Here is a 20,079-nt window from a genome sequence, read left to right as displayed (position 1 = left end):
CAGGTTTAAGGTGCTGGGGAGTAGGTACAGAGGAGACGTCAGAGGTAAGTTTTTTTTTACTCAGAGAGTGGTGAGTGCATGGAATGGGCTGCCAGCAACGGTGGTGGAGGCGGATATGATAGGGTCTTTTAAGAGACTTTTGGATAGGTACATGGAGCTTAGAAAAATAGAGGGCTATGGGTGAGCCTAGTAATTTCTAAGGTAGGGACATGTTCGGCACAACTTTGTGGGCCAAAGGGCCTGTATGTGCTGTAGGTTTTCTATGTTTCTATGAAAAGGTCATTCTGCCCACTGAGTCCATACCAACCCATTTACACAGAACCCACTTTATTCTCCACAAATACTCATCAACACCCCCGAGATTCTACCTACGCTCTAGACACAATTTACACTGGCCATTTAAACCACCAACCCACAGACCTTTGGGGTGTCGGGGGAAACTGGAGCGCCCAGAGTAAGTCCATGTAGTCGAAGGGAGAAGGGGCAAACCCAACACAGACAGCACCAGAGGTCGGGACTGAATCGAGTCACTGGAGCTGTGTAGCAGCAGTTCCACCAGCTGTGTCACCGTGCCACCCATTACGTGACAAGCTGAGAAAGTGAACTGGAGGCGTTGGCTAATTGGCAGATTAGCACTAGTTTTTTTTAATCCAAAATAATCTTTATTCATCATAAAAAACAAACTATATACAACAATAAAACACTGCAAACCTTTACATTCGTGTACGCATCAATCATTAGTGTTACCTTTTTTATTTAAAAAACCACAGCACCGATGCCGCTCGTGTGGCTCCCTGGGGTGTTACCCCAATCTCATATTTACAATATTTAAGGGGCTTTCTCACCTGACCCCGCCCCTCCCTCTCCAGAGGCAGAAGAACCTTAAACTGTAGTCCTTCCCCACCGAGCCCTTGCGTAGGCTGCACCCAGCTTCAGTGCGTCCCTCAGCACGTACTCCTGCAGCCTGGAATGTGCCAGTGGGCAGCATTCCCCTATGGACATCTCGCAGTGCTGGGAGACCAACAAGTTCAGGCAGACCAAAGGGTGTCTTTCACCGAGTTGATGACTTTCCAGCAGCAATTGATGTCTCTCTCTGTGTGTGTCCCCAGGAACAGCCAGTAGATCAGAGAATCCTCTGTTACACAGCTGCTGGGGATGAAAAGTGACAAGAACCCTTGCATCTTTCGCCACACCCTCGTCGCAAACCCTCAGCCTGCAAAGAGGTGGGCGACCGTCTCGTTGATTAAGCACTAGTAAAAGAAATAAAAGCAGCCAGCTTGCCGTAATCTTCCAACTGGTTCATTTGTGGCTCTACAGGGAAACCTACCAGCCACCCTTTAAACACAATGTGTCCTCAAGTGCTTGACTTTCATTCCACTTTGACAGTGCACAACAATCATCACCACCACCTCAACATATCCAGGGATGGTAATCAATGTGATCTGACGAAGAATGCAAGTTTTGTATTATTTATGTTAATTTAAGTTTCTGTTAACTTACGTTTGTCCCCATCTTGTAATGTACTGTGCTGCTACTGCTGTATCCATCTCAGGAGACAGACTAACCACAGACATCTTTTACAAACCCACTGACTCCCACAGTTACCTTGACTACACCTCTTCTCCCACCCTGTCACTTGCAAGGATGCTATCCCCTTCTCCCAGTTCCTCCACCTCATCTGCTCCCATGAGGAGGGTTTCCATTCCAGGACATCAGAGATGTCCTCTTTTCTCAGTACATGGGGTTTCCCTTTCACCACCATCAATGCAGCCCTCACCCGCATCTCCTCCATTTCATGTATATCTGCCCTCACCCCATCCCCCCCCCCAAAGTAACAGGGACAGGGTTCCCCTTGCCACCCCACAAGCCTCCACATCCAACACATCATTCTCCGCAACTTCCGCCACCTCCAACAGGATCCCACCACCAGGCACACCTCAGCACGCGCCCCCCACCCCCCCATGACTCCCTTGTCCACTCATCCTTCCCCACTGGTGACCCTCCCAGCGCTTAGCCCTGCAACCATACTAAGTGCTACACCTGCCCCTATACCTCCTCCCTCACCATCATTCAGGGCCCTAGACAGTCCTTCCAGGTGAGGCACCTGTGAATCCAAGGGTGTCATCTATTGCATCCAGTGCGGCCTCCTCTACATTGGTGAGACCTGACGCAGATTGGGTGACTGCTTCATCGAACACCTTCACTCCATCTGCCGCAAAAGCAAGGATCTCCCAGTGGCCAGCCACTTCAATTCCACATCCCACTCCCATACTGACATGTCTATCCACGGCCTCCTCTACTGCCACGTTGAGGCTAGACATCTCATATTCTGCCTTGGGAGTCTCCAACCTGATGGCATCAACATCGATTTCTCTAACTTCGGGTAACCCCACCCCTCTTTCCCTCCCTTTGTTTTCCCTCATTCCTGTGGCCCCCTCACTCCTTCCCTTTCCCTTTCCCCTCCTCCACCCTCATGACCTGTCCACCTATTCCCCACCTCCTTCCTTTTATTCCATGGTCTAATGTCCTCAAATTCCTTCTTCTTCAGCCTTTTGCCTCTTCCACCTCTCACCTCTCAGCTTCTTACATCACTCCCTTTCATCCCCCCTCCCCCACCCACCTACCCTCCCCCTCTCACCGGTCACCTGCCAGCCTGAGCTCCTCCCCTTCCCCAACCTTCTTATTCCAGCTTCTGCCCTCTTCCTTTCCAGTCCTGATGAAGGGTCTTGATCTGAAACGGCGACTGTTTATTTCCCTCCATAGATGCTGCCTGACCTGCTGAGTTCCTCCAGCATTTTGTGTGGGTTGCTGCTGCAAAAAGCTAATTTTCATGGCATTATGTGTACGTATACCTACGACAACAATAAACGTGAACTTGAACAGTATGTCCTCTATTAGGTCCTACAGCATAGGAACAGCATTAAAGCTCTTAAAGTGAGAGGCAGAGAAAATTTACTAGAACGGCACTAAGTTTAGAAACCAGTTACATGGAGAGTTCAAGGAACTGAGATTGGTTGCCTTTGAGCAGGGTTGGTTAAGGTTGGATTTGATGATGATCTTCAAAACCATGAAGAAGTTTGATAGGTGAAGAGAAGGTGTTAAAAGCGATGGTAATTGGGCGACACAAATTTAAAGTGTCTGGCAAAAAAAGCAGCAAAACAGCTTATGTAGCATGCCACTATAATCTGCAATGCTCTGCCTGAAAGGGTGATGGAAGCTGATTCATTTGTATGTAAGGAGTTTATACGTTCTCCCTGTGTCTGCGTGGGTTTCCTCCAGGTGCTCCAGTTTCCTCCCACATTCCAAAGACGTACGGGTTAGGGAGTTGTGGGCATGCTATGTTGGCATCTGAAGAGTGGCAACACTTGCGGGCTGCCCCCAGAAAATATGCAAGAGATGCATTTCACTGTGTGTTTCGATGTACATGTGACTATTAAAGATATCTTATCTCATCTCATCATTTGTAGCTCTAGAAAAGAAAATAGATAATTACTTTAAAGGGGGGAAGTGGGATAAACTGAATACCACAGAGCCAGCGTTGGGTTGGCAGGCACGTAGCTTCCTCCTGATGTATGATTTCAAGTACTTACAGCTCTTATCTTTTCGTTATAGCCTATTCCTGTCGGTAAACCAGGGCTATTGAAAAGATCATAAATACAGCTCAATATCATAATCTAACATAAAGGGGAACAAATTTAGCAAGTTAGCATTCTCTGGTCTTGTTAAAAGTCTTACAAATCAAACCAGTCCTATGGTTTCTTTGGCAATATGCCAATTTTAAACACTTGTGTGATTCTGTAGAACAATGGAATTCTGATTGTGCCATAATATTGAACTTAACCATTGAATTCAATTACTCCAGGCCCAAACATTGCCTGAACAACATACATATTTTTTGACCACCATAACAGATCTCATCGCTTACATTTCCATATTTTTTCAGTTAAATTTAATATGCTTATTCACAACTGTATTTATTCATATTAAGTACAAGTTTCACCAAGGGGAAATTTAAAGATGAGAGCTTTGGCTCATTGGTCGTACTCTCACCTCAGAGTCAGAAGATCTTGCGTTCACTTTAGAGGAATCATCCTTACTGATACAGTGGGCAACACCAAGCAAATACAGCAAAATTCCATTTATCCAGCACACTTGGGACTTTGGCGGCACCAGAATGGCAGATTTTCCAAACAATCAGATGTTATTCCTATTAATACCCCAACATGCTTTTAATTCACTTTTGTTTCAAGATGTTACACAGCAGTGTAATAGATTTTCCAGTTGACACATTAGGTTTCAAGAGAGCACGGGTTCAATTCCATTGCAGTGACATAAGCACAGAATTCTGGGCTGACATGCCTGGGCAGTACTAAAGGTGCACTGTGGCGTAGGTACTGCTGTCTTTCAGGCAGGATCGTAAACCAAAGCCCTGTCTGCTCTCTCAGATGGACATACAACTATGGAGTATCACAGAGAAGCTATCCACCGCATCTTGGCCAATACTTACCCTTACTTAATATTCTGTAAACACACTACTTGACATTACCGTCTTGTCTGCCACGTTTCCTACTGGGATTACACTCAAAAACACCACTGCCTGTAAGACACTGTCCTCAAAGAGATATGAAAGATGCAAGTCTGTCTTTCTTACGTTGCAACATTATAAAAAGCAGATCATTGGCTGTTAAAGCACTTTGGGGAATCTTGTGAATACAAAAGGTAATAAAGATCAGCCTTTAAGTCTTGGCTCTTAGAATGATTCACCTTGATAAGATATCTTTATTAGTCACATGTACATCAAAACACACAGTGAAATGCATCTTTTGCGCAGAGTGTTCTGGGGGCAGCCCACAAGTGTCGCCACGCTTCCGGCGCCAACATAACACGCCCACAACTTCCTAACCCGTACATCTTTGGAATGTGGGAGGAAACTGGAGCACCCAGAGGAAACCCACACAGACATGGGGCGAACATACAAACTCCTTATAGACAGCGTCCGGAATTGAACTCGGGTCGCTGACACTGTAATAGCGTTACGCTAACTGCTATACTACCATGCCTGCCCAGCAGGCCTGCCCTTGATCCAGGTCCATGATGAACAGATAATATTGCAAAGGCTTCGCTGAATCCTTTCAGCAAAGTTGATCTCATCCTTTGAAGATATAAATTCTACCATCTTTCATTGCAGCGTCAATATCATGTTGAAAGGAGGCACATAAGTTTGGTTGAGTATTGCATTCAAAGTACTCTAATATTGCACTACACTTCCAAAATAGCACTGGACAGCAAGCCAAGATTATTCCCTCAAATCCTCATGCTGGGCCTCTCAAACTATAAAGGTGATAGTTACTAATACTTGAAACAGGCTGACAAGTGTTCAGGAAGAATCAATGTGATAAATTCAAAGCACAATGTCGGCAAACCTTTGTACAGTCTGACCAACAAGGAAAATATAAATAGAAAACGGTGGGAATATTCAGTCAGACTAGCAGCACATTCCTTGGTCAACAAGATGTTCAAGCACTTACTCTGTTTCTTTTTCAAACCTTTATAGATCAAGCAGGGATGGGGTCAGAGGCAATTTTAAGCATTTAACAACAGGACTGCACCTGCAAATGAATCATGACCGTGTGCACTCCATCCTGTGAGAGAGCCAAACAATGCATGCCAAAATAAAACAAGCGTTTACATGTTTCTCAGCGCAGCTAATACAGAAAATACCTCACACCAAGACTGAATCTCATACAATGTAGTTAAGTGCTGAAACAAAAAATTGTTCAATACGTGTCACTAGATCCACAAAGCCAGTTACACAAATCGGAACTTCAGACATCCAGCCCTTGCTTTAAAGATAAAAATATCTGAGGATTTAAGTATCTTCATACTTGCCAAATAATATTTTTATTCCAGTGGCAGTGAGAAAAATCCAGATGTAATGCTACTATGATAACAAAGGGAGTTAGTCTCATCACTGGACACCATACTTTTAGATGAACTGGAAAGAGCTCTGACAATTTTCAACACTGGTCATACACATGACTTTGAAAATAACTAAGTATAGTGTCCCTGAGTGGTCATGAGCTTGGAAGTAAAGCCTTTACTTAAAACTTACTAGGTATATCACTACACCACGCTGTATAAAAACTGCTCTGTGCCAGTTTTATACTCCACACAGGCGTCTGCTCAACCTACATCACCTGATCCCTTTGGTATATCTTTCTCTTCACTTCATCCTCAGGGACCTAGTTAGCATCCTCTCAAAGGTATCAGTGTAATTTGCCTCAGCCACTCCCTGCAGTAGCAAGTTCCAAGCTACAACTACTTTCCACAATTCATTAGTTTATGGAATGTGGATGTTGCTGGGCATTGACGATGCCAGCATTTATTATCCATACCTAATTGCCCCTTAAAAGGCACTTGGACAGGTACATGGATAGGAAAGGTTGAGAGGGATGTAGGCCAAACATATGCAAATGGACCTAATTTAGCTGGGGATCTTGGCCGGCATGGACCAGTTGGGCCAAAGGGCCTGTTTCCGTGCTGTATGACTCTATGACTAAGGCAACAGTTAAGAGTTTACAGCTACATATCAGTCCAGACTAGGTAAAAACACAGATTTCTTTCTTTGGAGGACATTAATGAAAAAGGCGAGATTTTTTGTATGTCAATCTAGTGGTTACATGGTTACCATTACTGATCCTAACTTTTTCTATTCCGATCATCCCTTTGAAATAAAATGCAAGGGTAGGAAGTAGCTGGGTTCCTTCAATTGGAGCAGTCCAATTCAGTCCCTCTACCCAAGCCTTCCTCCAAACCAGAGAGGAGGCAGCTCTTTTATTGAAGAAAGAGAAGGCTTGAATTTAGATTAAAAACAGAAAATTCTGGAAAGACACAGCAGGTCAGAGGGGAAGTTTGTGAGGAACACTTTACAATAAGGAAAAGCACAGATGTTTAGGGAGGGAATTCGTAATAGTAGAATGGGGAAAGGTTAGACATTATCTTGAGATGGTCTAAGGGTCACTGCTCATTAGCATATTTATGCACATGTAATTAAAATGAAGCCAAAACGTCTTTCTCCAGAATGATCATGGCTGTAAATTAATGAAACAGTCGGTTACATCTCCCTTCCTTTGTGAGCTGATATAATTGTTGGGCCAGCTGATGGGTTGAAAGAAGTCCAGGTAGTGACTCCAAAGTAGAGGGTGGAAGAGTATCAGTAATTCCCAATACACTCACAGAGCTTAAAACTACACTAAACTGGCAATCACACTCAAACACACAAGGAAGGTCGAACCAGGAAGGCAAGGACTAGCTGAAGAGGGTTGAATGCAAGATCATCTGTGCTCAAAAAGAGATGTACAGCTTCCTGGCACTGGATTATCTGTCACCTGATGAGAAGAAACAAGACAATGGCTCAGTATATGGCTTGCCATCAAGAATAGCTAAAAATAGACCAGCAAGCTCACATGGTTCAATTGAACCCAGCTAAATGCTGATATCTCAAGGTTGCTTATCACAAGAACAGTTTTTAAAGCACAAATAACTCTTAATGCACAATAAGGAATTCAGCCTTCAACCAGTTTCTACAGGCAATCTTAGATTTGTTTAATTGCATAAACACCTGTACTGTGAATCACTGGGCAAACCTTCCTATGCCTCACAACACCCTCTCCTCCCCAATCTCCCTGCCACCAAAGAAATAAGACTGAGCACATGACTCTGGATACTGACATGCACACCTCAATTCCAAACCTTACTGCATCTTGATCAGACATCCATATGGAAACAAAGTCACATAACGAGGTTAAGGCAGATATTTGAACTACAAAGGCATCAAGGGGAATGGGGGAAGAGTGGGAATTTGAGGCCAAGATTGAATTAGCCATTGTCTTATTGAGTGGTGGAGGTTTGAGGGGCCAACTGGCCTATTCCTGCTTCCTACATTCTTATAAAAGACTGAACATCAAAGGAGCCACTGGTATCCAGAGAGCATTTAACTGAAGATTAAACCAGAAGTGAGATCCAGTACCTGGAGCTGTCACAGACACAAGGGAAAACGGTTGTACTTGCCACAAGCAAATCATCTCAAGCCCAGGATAGTAAATCTGTACTGAAGCAAATCTTCAAGGAATCAGGTTCAACAGTAATGTGCATCACATAATTAGAAGAACAGTAACGTTACAGACAATTTCAAACTCCCGCTCCATTCGTAAGCCCTCAGATAATGAAGCAGCCCATGCTAGGTAGGTGCAGGGCCAGGATAATGTTCTGACAAGTGCCAATTAACACTTGCAACATAAAGCACCTAGCAACGACCACCTCAGTCAAGAGGTCCAATCATCTTCCTATGACCTTCAATGGAACATCTATGTCAAGTCTCTCCTCACCATTCTCGGGCTTCATAATTCCTCATTGGCTAAAATGTTGCATCAAACCAGTGCCGAGCAGAGAATCCTTCAGTTTTATGTGAGGCACCTCAGCACTACTCCTCACCCTACCCCATCCCCAGCAGCTATATTCTATCATACAGTAGACCCAAGCAAATGTGCACAAAAAAAAAACTTTCTTCTGTTACTTCACCATTGGAGAGCTAGGGAGGAAATCACCTAGGCAGGAAAACACAGATTGATTTGGTGGGAGTAGTAGTTTACAGGAGTTTGAAGGTGGAGAGGGAAGTGTGGGCCCGGAATCAGATTAAGGGAGGTGGAAACCAAGATGTCATTGGCAATAAAGGAGGAGATATCCTTGGTCAGTCAGCAGATCAGGTGGTGGGGATGGTTGAACATGTAGATCCAAGAGACTGCAGGTGCTGGAATCCGGAGCAACACACAAAAAGCTGGAGGAACTCAGGAGGTCAGGCAGCATCTGTGATGGGGAATGGACAGTCGACCTTTCAGGTCGAGGCCCTTCATCTAGACTGGTCAGATGAAGGGTCTCGATTCAAAATGTCAACTTTCCATTTCCTTCCATAGATGCTGCCTGACCTACTGAGTTCCTCCAGCTTTTTGCATGTGGTAGAACATGTGTTTGAGGTTCCTAACAATATTAGCAGTGAGATACAAGGAGACAACACCAAGCAAAATATTGAGATGACCTACCTGCCAGGAGGTAGATACCTCAGAAAGTCAGTCCCCCTTAACTAATGCAAAATATGTACAATTACTTATCTGACAGAAATTTGGCATATCTCCCTTGACACTCACTAACTTTTATTGATGCATCACAGAAAGCATCCTATCTGCATGCATCACAGCTTTCTACCTGCATTGTACTTTCTCTGTAGCTGTGACACTTTATTCTGCATTCTGTATTGTTTTACCTTGCAGTATCTCAATGCACTGTGTAATGAATTAATCTGTATGAACAGTATGCAAGACAAGTTTTTCACTGTACCTCGGTACAAGTGGCAATAATAAACCAATTCCAATTACATTAAACTTATTGCATAGAAATATGCCATTTGACCCAATGAGCTTACACAAGTTGAGAGCAGGATTCCTGTTTCCTGCATTCGTTGGGAGAACATAAGAAAAATGTCAAGAGAAACAGGTCACAGTAGTATATCAAATATTTATTACTTGTCATTACATAATATACTGCATTTAGAAAAATAGCAGGCTTTGCTCCCAATAGGTTTACGAGGATAATTATACTCCACACAAGCCTCCTTCCTATCTGACCTATCAGCTGATATCTATTCCCCTCACCCTCGATACATTGCAAACATACTTCTGACAGATTATGAGGATTAGAAGGATAAATTAAATATTTTTTTTAAAAACAGGGTGAAGAATAGATTTAAGAATCAGACACAAGGATTTGATAGCATAGACTACAAGATATATATAAACACTGAAAACACAAGTGACGTTGACTATCTACAAAAAACTAATTAGCAACAGTTGCAGGAGCAGATTCAGTTCCAGACATCCCATTGAGGGCACAGCGAAAGAAAAGAAATGCGAACATTCTCCAGAAGCCAAAAATGATGCAGCAGAATTATGAACAAAGGTTCAAAGAACATTTTTAGTTCTCACTGGAACTCAGGTTAGAGACATCTTTTAAAATTACTGGACGGTTAGGTGGATTGCGTCTCTTTCTTACTTCAACCACTTGCCTAATCCCTTCTCAGAAGGCAACACTGAATCCAACACAGTTTCCTCCACAAACCCCAAAAAGAAAACAAATGCTTCTTTTGTGATGAATGGAGGCGAACTTCTCCATAGATGAGCCAAGTATCTTTTAGCCATCTGCATGGACTGTTCAGTGCTGTGCTTAATACTAAAATAATGACCTGAAGCAAAGTGAGCCTGACTACAACACAACAGCTGCAGAGCTTTTATGAAAGCTATGATAAATAAAACATACTCTCAACAAACCACAATGTTAGCAGCAGCCAAGGACCAGAAGAAAGGTTAAGCTCCATCTTTTGCCTTCTCTCCTCTCCCATTTCAAGGGCACAGATAATTGAGTAGCAATCATTTATCAACAACCTGAGAAAAGGGAAATCACTGACAACAGATGTCCTCTCATCACATTTCCATTACTCTTACCTCCTTCTTTTACAAACCAGATACAGACAAGTTGGTTAATTACTCCCTTTGTTTGAAAACTGCAGTTTTAATCTAGCAAGGTCTAATTTTAAAAAAATCCAAACATTTTAAAATGCATGAGGCTCTGCTTGTCTAAAAAATATAGATTTTTTTTGTTTTAAATATGATGCAAACTGATGAATCTTAATTTTTTTAAAATGATAATTGCTTGATTTGTCCATGTTCAGCAAACCAACCAGAAGATGACTACTCCAGAAATATATATTCAAGAGCAGCTCTCCTTTTTCTGAGTTGATTCCTTCATCTAACCCTACCTCCCACCTTTTAAAAACATGCAATTTAAAAGGTTCTTGAAGAACGTTAATCCCTCTTTATTTGTTGATAAAGACATTTGATCCACAAGGACCTTCCATCTTCCCTAATTCATATTGTTTCTGTCTCATCTCACATGTGCCCTGCTAGCCACTGCCCCTAATTGCTGTGTTTGTAAGCACTCTAACCTTCCTACCATCCCACCTCCAAACCAACTCCTGGAGACCACCTTGGAAATACTTTTCAGAACTCAATCCACCTACAGCTACGACTCAATATTGGTGCTTCATCCCAGCTGGAGATCCTGTGCAATGAAAGGGAGCTACCACAAAATCAGTAACTTCCAATTGGAGCCACAAGTCAAAGGCATCATACAATCCAACAGCAACAGTGAGCAAACCTTGCCTTGGGATTTACAAGGTCCCAGCCAAATCCCTTGGGACATTGTTTGTCTCTCCATTCGGCATCCCAGCAAATTAAAATAATGATGTAAATTTATATTATATAAAGCATGTCAGTGGCTGGAACACAAAAAGAGACATGCAAGTAGGGAGTACATGAGGTTTGAAGTAGGTGAAAGGCAAGCAGACAGAAGGGAAGTCATACAGGAAACAGGTGAAGAGCATAACAGAAAGAAACAGGAAGAAAAAGAATAAAAAAGCAAAATAAAAGCAGAAAAGGAATTTGAAGCAGGTAAAAAGGAATAACAACTGCACATGTGATTTAGTATAAGTACAAGGGAATGAACAGACAAACAAAAGAACAGTGGGTCTTGCCCGTCAGTCTGAGGACATCCCAAAGTACTTTACATTCAATGAAGTGGTTCTTTTTTGCGGATTGCGGGTGTTGTTGTAATCTTGGAAGACAAACCAGCAAAACAGGTAAATAAGCAGAGGACCTTGCAATGGGGGTTCATTTTCCTGAATTCTGACCATAGGACAAACTTGCATACTGAAGATGGTCATTTAATGATCTGGGAAAATCATTAAGGCCTTAGAGGTTAAAGGCCAGCAAATTTTAGTGCTGGCACTGGGTTGCTGACAGATGAACATCATTGTTAATGAAACCCTGGATGGATGAAACACCCAAACAAACAACCTGCAATTACTGGATAGGAAAGGTTTAGAAGGATATGGGCCTAATGGGTCAAACTCAGGAAGACACCTTGGCTGGCACTGATGAGTTGAGCCAAAGGGCCTATCTCTGCGCTGTACAACCCTATGACTCTGCAGCTGTAAACACAGGGTCACCGCTTCCACTTTGGGGAGAAAAAAGCCCCAGCACCAAGGCAAGGAAAACCACATAGTTACCACTTCAAATCCAAACAACTAAAGGATGCCTGCAAGACTGCATCCAAGACTGCAACACTAGGAAAATAAGAGTGATGTTAGCAGTGTGGAGGAACAGAGGGTTCTTGGGGTCCACGTCCATAATCCCTCAAGGTTGCCGCGCAAGTCGATAGGGCTGTTAAGAAGGCGTATGGAGTGTTGGCCTTCATTAGTCGGGGTATTGAGTTCAAGAGCCGCCAGGTAACACTGCAGCTCTGTAGAACTCTGGTTAGACCACACTTGGAATATTGTGTTCAGTTCTGATCACCTCATTATAGGAAGGATGTGGAAGTTTTAGAGAAGGTGCAGAGGACATTTACCAGGATGTTGCCTGGATTGGAGAGCATGCCTTATGAGGATTGGTTGAGTGAGATAGGGCTTTTCTCTTTGGAGAGGAGGATGAGAGGCGACTTGATAGAGATGTACAAGATCATAAGAGGCATAGATCAAGTGGACAGGCAGAGACTTTTTCCCAGGGCCACAATGGCTAACACGAGGGGGCGTAATTTTAAGGTGATTGGAGGAAGGTATAAGGGGGATGTCAGAGGTTTTTTTTTACACAGAAATTGGTGGGTGCGTGGAATGCACTGCCAGCAGAGGTTGTGGGGGCAGATACATTAGGGACATTTAAGAGACTCTTGGATAGCCACATGAATGATAGAGAAATGGAGGGCTATGTGAGATAGATAATGAAGTAGGATAAAACGTTGGCACAACATCATGGGCCGAAGGGCCTGTACTGTGTTATTATGTTCTGTGTTCTTCTACACACAGGTAAAACAAATCTCTGCTCTGATCCCAATGTACTCTGCATCATGAGTCAACATGCAGAAACACCTTGGGATATTGGCAAAAAAAAACTAATAACTGCACTTGACATCCAAGTTTATTTTGCTTGGTATTAAATGATGAAACATCACACACATAAAGCAAAAGGAAACTGATTGTCAGCAAAAACAAAATAATCTGTGCCAGCAGAGAAACTTGCTCCAAATTGACAAGCATTAATGAATGGAGGAAAATGAACGCAAGAATTCCCTTGAATATGAAAATTACAAATAAAATCATTATGCACGATTAGTCAGCTTCAATATATGAATTCAGACCCTCTGCACAGCAAGCTCCCACTTTGGACCACAATCTACAAAATAGCCCCACAGCGATCATGCTGCATATCTGCAGAAAGACAAGATACTTCAGCAGCTGATTCACTTTAATATTCTTAGTCTTTGTGAAGTGTTACACAGCTTTGATGCAAAAATTGCCAAAGCAACCTGGTGTCACCCGGCAGAAGAAACTTAACCACATTATTACCCCAACAGTTACGTCAGTAACTCTGCAGACTTAAATGTCAGTGATAGAGCCCAAGCTTATTCAGCCTCACCTCATGATTTAACTCTTTGATCTTGGGTATTATTTCTACATTGTACTCCCTCCAAAGCCAACATGTGGTGTTCAGAATGGTTTACAGTCCTCCAGGTGTGACCTAACCAGGGCACTTGTTCAGCTGTAGCATGACTTAATCTTCTTATACATTACATTTCCTTATGATATGGAACGAGGCCATTTGGCCCATCGAGTCAATGCCAGTTCTCAGAGTAGTCCAAATAATCCCATTCTCCCATTAATTTCCCTACAACCTATTCTCTGTCATAAATCCATCTCCTCCCTGGATTCTCCCACCACCTACCAAAAAAAAGGACGACTTTACAGCAACCTGTTTACCTGTCAGCACATCTTGGGATGAGGAAGGAAACCGGAGGGACTAAAGGAAGCCCACACAGTCACATGGAGGACACAAACTCCACACAGATAACACCAGAGGTCAGGAATGAACCTGAATCGCTGGAAGTGTCTGGCAGCAGAACTCCCTGCTGTGCCACTGTGTCACACTCTTGCAATCCAGGTCTAAAACCCAACAATGTACTTGCTTATGTTCTGAACTTACTCATGGTACTCGAAAGATCTATGTGCATGGATTTACTTGGATCTCCACGTCTTCTAGTTTGCTAAACCATGTAGAAAGTTCTGTTGTACCTTTTTTTTTAAGATTTAACTCACAGCCACCATTCTCTCATACTACACGAAGGGCACAAAGGGAATGCAGAAGTCTGAGGGCTCCCTCACAGTAGTAAGCTGAAAGAAAGAGACCAGTGTTGCTTCATGCCTGCTTCCTGGGAAGCCGGGCATCACGCAAGTGTGAAAGTGTACTGCCCTGATAGTAAAAAGGTACAAGACTGGTGTAGCCCAGCTCAGGTTGAGTCTGCTCTGAAGTGCACCAACTTCTCCCAGGCAATGAATGTGCACAGAGCGGCACCATCACTTGACACTTCATGCATGGTAAACCCAAGACGACATGTCTTACATATAGCCGTAATTACACCATGTCAAGTACAACATCTCAGTACGGAAAAACTTGTCAAGACATGGATAAAATTCAGAGCAATTACACGTTACCATAACACTGTCACAGATACCTTTTTAGAGAATGCACGCTTCACATCAGTTATATATTTGAAAATCAGAGTTAAAATCACAAAATTAGAACTGCAAATATTAACATGCACAGCCATATTAGATCATAAAAACATGTAAAAAGGATAACATGAGCAATGTTACAGCACCGCCAGTAAATCTGCACTAGAGAAGATGATGCAATAAGTCAGTAAGTATAATCACTTCCACTGAGCAAATGGTGCAGTTCTGTGTGACATATTAACAAATGGCAATATGGGTATAGTGGAAAAGATGACAAGGTGTATGCACAGCACAAGGTTTGTACGTACAATTACTATCAAGCAAAGTATAAACTCCTGCTTGCCCAACAACAACTCCTTTGTTAATCTTATATCCTTCTCCCACACATAGGCAACATAAAATGTATTGGGTGGCTTATACAAGTGAAAAATCATCTCTAGTGTTTGGACACACCACAAGGTAGCCATCTTCCCTATCAGTGCATCTGTTGTGTTTGAGAGTACACACGAAGTAAGAATGTTAGCATTCCCTGAAAATGCCAGCTTGAGAAGTGTATAATACTGCTTTTACATGTCTTAAATCAATTCTGAACATTTTATTTACCACTGAATGACCATTTTGGAAGTTGTATACCAAGTTACCAGTCCAGACTTAGATATGGTGATTTCATCAGTCAGACCAATCATGGCTAAGATGCGCACAGAAAGATTGTTGTCTGCCTGATGTCTGGTACTGAGAAACCCATCACCATTTTCTGCTCAGAACAACTGAGAAATTTACAAATAGAACTTTCAAGACTGAAGAATCTGTGTATATACTGACATTAGCAAAGATTGAAGCAATCTCAAGTATGTCTAGCAGTGCTGCTAAGCAGAATCAACGGGTTTCATTAACCAGGTAGTCTGTTGCCGCTAGTTCACCCTGTTTATCAGAGAAATGTCGTCCATCATTAAATGGAACAAAGTGGGATGAACTGCAGCCCTTGTGACCAGCTTGTACATCAGAATGAAACACAAAATATTGCTGGTTTTTTTGCTAGTTGGAACCAAACTGCAATGACGTCAGCCCGAGACGATTTTGTACTCCGAACTCAAGCAAATAGAATAATGGATGAATCAAAAGAGAAGCACGTTGCAAGGCAGGGATGGGGTTTACTGCTAAAGTTCAAGCTGAAATTGTGGAGTTAACTGGGAAATATGAATTTTCAGCATTAAGTGAAATAACGTCAAAGTTTTTCAATCAATACCTTCAGCAAAGACTAAGTGCACAAATAAAACTCAACTTGTCAATGTTTTCATTGGAAACCAGAGATTCAATTGTGTTACAATTCACTGACAGCTAACTGGCATTCACCAAGTTAAAACACTGAAAGACAGTTAAAACATTCACCAAGGGGGAATATCTGCTCCAAGAATAAATTTTCTTCAGCAAAAAGTACTGTTAATTGGCAGCAGATGAATTCTTTAGACTTCTGTTCCCTTTGTAGCAGTCTCAAGATGCATATCTTCACAGAATAACAGTCTTGCACAGCAGGACCTCAGAGCATAAGTTGTACACAGCTATGTTGGATTTATCCCATTCAGAGACCTGAAATACTTCAGCATATCCAGCAAGCACACTCAGCAATTCACATGACCAGTCTATGGAGATCTGCCACGGTCAGTTCAATAACATTTTAATCCTATGGCAGTAAGTTAAAAAGAAACTTACTTGACCAAAGAGGTGAAGAAGATTTAAACCAGGAACCAGCTGGGATGCATCGTGAATTTCCTCTTTCATATAAAATTGCAGCATGATTGCAAGTTGCCCAAGGCCTTCTTTCACTTCTTCACTCATCTCTTTGATATCTGTAAAGGAACGAACAAACTTACCATCAACCACAAGAAAATAATGTTTCATGGCAGCTGTTCCGTCCAGACACATCTACTCCCCAATTCGAAGAAGGCGCAAGTATACATCTCCACAGTTTTGACAGGTAAATAACATATATGGAGCAGACGACAAGCTGCTGCCACTCATCACAATGTACCAAGAAAAGCTGGACAGCAATGTTCGGGACAGGCAATCAATCTAAACCATGACATGCTGCAGGAAGGTATGTGTTTTCTTCAAACCATTGTGGTGACGGTTGGCACAATTTGTTTCTGTTTCAATGAGACAGAGGCCGGTGGCAAAAATAGTAAATCATGTCAGGAAACATCCTTGTACCTCAGAACTAATAAACGATGGATTCATGGATGAGCAGACTGTGATTTGTTGAGCTCACAGGGTCAATGTGTGCGACCTCCCTATTTGGAAGGTTGAGAGTCATTCCCAATGAATTTTCACCACCAGATAGCTCTGTGCATTCACCATTCACTCTGGTAATTGCATCTGGATCAACTGCCTTACCCCCCACTCTCTCAGTGAAGCCCTGGATCAAGCTGACACGTATATCTGGCTTGCACAGTACAGAGGCAAACAAAACTAGAGGACCTAGATTTAGGGTAAGGGACAAGAGGTTCAGACAGGATCCGAGGAGGACCTTTTTCACCCAGATAGTGATGAGTACCTGGAACACACTGCCGGAGAGAGTGGTGGAAGCAGAGTTCCTGACAGCATTTAAGTGTACAGAGGAGAACTTGAATCACCTGGGCATCGAAGGCTATGTGCCAAGTGCTGGAAGCTGGGATTAATATGGATTAGTGTCCACTGGTCAGTGTTGACGTAGTGGGCCGAATGGCCTGTTTCATGCTGTATGACTCCATGACATATAATCTATGAGTCAGACATTATGGAAATACATTGAAGGCTATCTCACAGAAATAGGCCATTTGGCCCAGCCAGTCAATCTGTACCCTCCCAAACCCAACTTGACCCTGCAACACCTCATCCACTCCTGCTACTTTGTTCTAAACCTCCTGCTATAAATCTTGTATCTATAGAAGCTCATATTTGTCACCCTAATGGGCTGAAAATGGTTAATTAACCTTGTTCCCCCCACCTTTCATCAGCTGAAACATTAAATTCTATCACATTTGGAATTGACATTGGTTTATACCAAGGTACAGTGAAAAACATGTCTTGCATACCGTTCATACAGATCAATTCATTACACAGTGCATTGAGGTAGTACAGGGTAAAAACAATAATAGAATACAGAGTAAAGCATCACAGCTACAGAGAAAGTGTAGTGCAGGTAGACAATAAGGTGCAAGGTCATAACAAGGTAGATTGTGAGGTCAAGAGTCCATCTTATCATACTAGGGGACCATTCAGTAGTCTTATAACAGTGGGATAGAAGCTGTCCTTGAGCCTAGTGGTAGGTGATTTCAGGCTTTTGTATTTTCTTCCTGATGGGAGAGCAGAGAAGAGAAAATCTCCAGGGTGAGTGGGGTCTTTGGCTGCTTTACTGAGGCAGCGAGGAGTATAGACGGAGTCCATGGAGGGGAGGTTGATTTCTGTAATGTGCTGAGCTGTGTCCACAACTCTCGGCAGTTTCTAGTGGTCACAGGTATAGCAGTTGCCATACCAAACCATGATGTATCCAGATAGGATGCTTTCTATGGTGCATCAATAAAAAAGAATCATCAATAAATGAGTATAATATATGAAAGGCTAGTGGACACAGGTTCAATACACTTCAGAAGGGTAACTGCTAAATAGTTGAAGGAGATAAAGTTGAGGAGAAAATACTGCAATAGTGGTGGAAAGAGCGGGGCATGGGACTAGCTGGATTGCTCTTTGAGAGCTAAGACAGGTTCAATGGACTGACAGTCCCTTTGCTGTGCTATACAATTAAATAATTCTTTATTACTACTAATGTATTAACAAAAAAAAAAGCCAATTGTTCAGGGTCCGTTCATCAGCAAAGGCCTTCAGCCTTCTAAGTCTGAACCTTTTGGGAACACAGAGTAACAATGTACCTTTGCATTAGGTAGCACAAGGTAACTGAGCAAAAAGCAAAAAGCAGTTCTCCATGTATAGGTAGCCACATTTATCTGGGAAGCAATCATCCAATGTAACTCATTGTATGTGAAGTACCTGAGAACCTTGTGAGAGAGGTGATGAAACATTATGTAAGTTCGTGGTTATATTTTATTTCTAATGATTTCCTTTCCAACCAATTTGTCTGCTTTGTAATTACTTCCCATACATTTGAAAATACTGATGTTATCTTTCATATGTATTTGCAGAATTTGACTATTTTCAGTAGCTGGAAGCAATGCATTGAATTGGATCCGAGTTATCTACAATGATGTAAATTGCATGTACACTGGTTGCAAATTCAAATGGAGAAAATTGTCAGTAAATAAAATGTCATCACACTCTGGGACAAAAACAAATTTTAGATAAGAGGTAGAGTGGTGATGAAGAGATAATTAAGGTGACAGTGACAAATCAACGTGCCCGGCTTGGAGTTTTGCAAATATCACTCAACTCAAAATCTTGTTCTTCATCGAAATAGGATGAACAGGAGCCGCTGCCTCAAGAAGGCAACATTATCATCAAAGATCCCCATTATCCGGGCCGTGCCATCTTTTCGCAGCTACTATCGGGCAGGAGGTACAGAAGCCTGAAGTCCCACACCACCAGGTTCAAGAACAGCTACTTCCCTTCAAATAATTGGTTCTTGAACCAACTGGCACAGTCCTAATCACAACAGTTTAGTAACACCATGACCACTTCGATCACTTTACACTAAAATGGACTTTGTTTTTTTTCTAATTGTTTTCTTTCTTGTAAAAATTGTGTATAATTTACGTTTTCCTTGTGAATGCTGCTTATATGATGCTATGTGCCTGTGATGCCGCTGCAAGTAAATTTTTCATTGCACCCGTGCATACATGCACTTGTGCACATGACAATAAACTCGACTTTGACTTTGAAATATGAACCAGAGTTGAATTCCAGGGCAGAGGTAAGAGTAAATGCCCTGGGTATCAAAGAGCTCTGGTAAAACTGAACGTAAATGGGAAAACTCTCCACTGACTGGAGTTATACATTGCACAAAGGAAGATGGTCTGGTTGATGGAGGTCAACCATCTCAGCCCCAGGACACCACTGCAGGATTTCCCGGTGCAACCATTTTCAGCTTCTTCCTTCCGACCTTTATGTTCATTAACAATTGCACAATGTTTATTTCTATTCAAAACCCTTCAGCAAATGAAGCAGTCAGTGTTGCATGCAGCAAAATGTAGGCAACGCTCAGATAGAAACTGATAAGTGATAGGTAACATTCACACCACACAAACGTCAATCAGTGACCTTCTCCCACAAGAAAAGGTACAACCACTTCTCCTTGACATTCATTGGCATTACCCATCATCTAGTTCCCCCACCATCAACATGCTGGGGGCTGATTAGCGAAGATAAACTAAACTTTTCCAAACTCATAAACAATGTGGTGACAAGACCAGTCAGAGGCT

General features: G+C 42.4%; 1 protein-coding gene across 1 annotated transcript in view; it reads right to left on the bottom strand.

Moving 5' to 3' along the window:
- smyd3 (SET and MYND domain containing 3) overlaps nt 1–20,079 on the bottom strand; it is a 750,592-nt gene that overhangs the window by 523,213 nt on the left and 207,300 nt on the right. Inside the window, exon 5 of the mRNA XM_052013009.1 lies at nt 16,382–16,518. Within this exon, the coding sequence (XP_051868969.1) occupies nt 16,382–16,518 (137 nt within the window). The remainder of the gene's footprint in view (nt 1–16,381; nt 16,519–20,079) is intronic.

Source organism: Pristis pectinata, chromosome 3 (genome assembly GCF_009764475.1).
Source record: "Pristis pectinata isolate sPriPec2 chromosome 3, sPriPec2.1.pri, whole genome shotgun sequence".
In the NCBI taxonomy this organism is placed as follows: Eukaryota; Metazoa; Chordata; class Chondrichthyes; order Rhinopristiformes; family Pristidae; genus Pristis; species Pristis pectinata.
The sequence above is the reverse complement of the archived record's forward strand: the minus strand, read 5'-3'. Positions and strand labels throughout refer to the sequence as shown.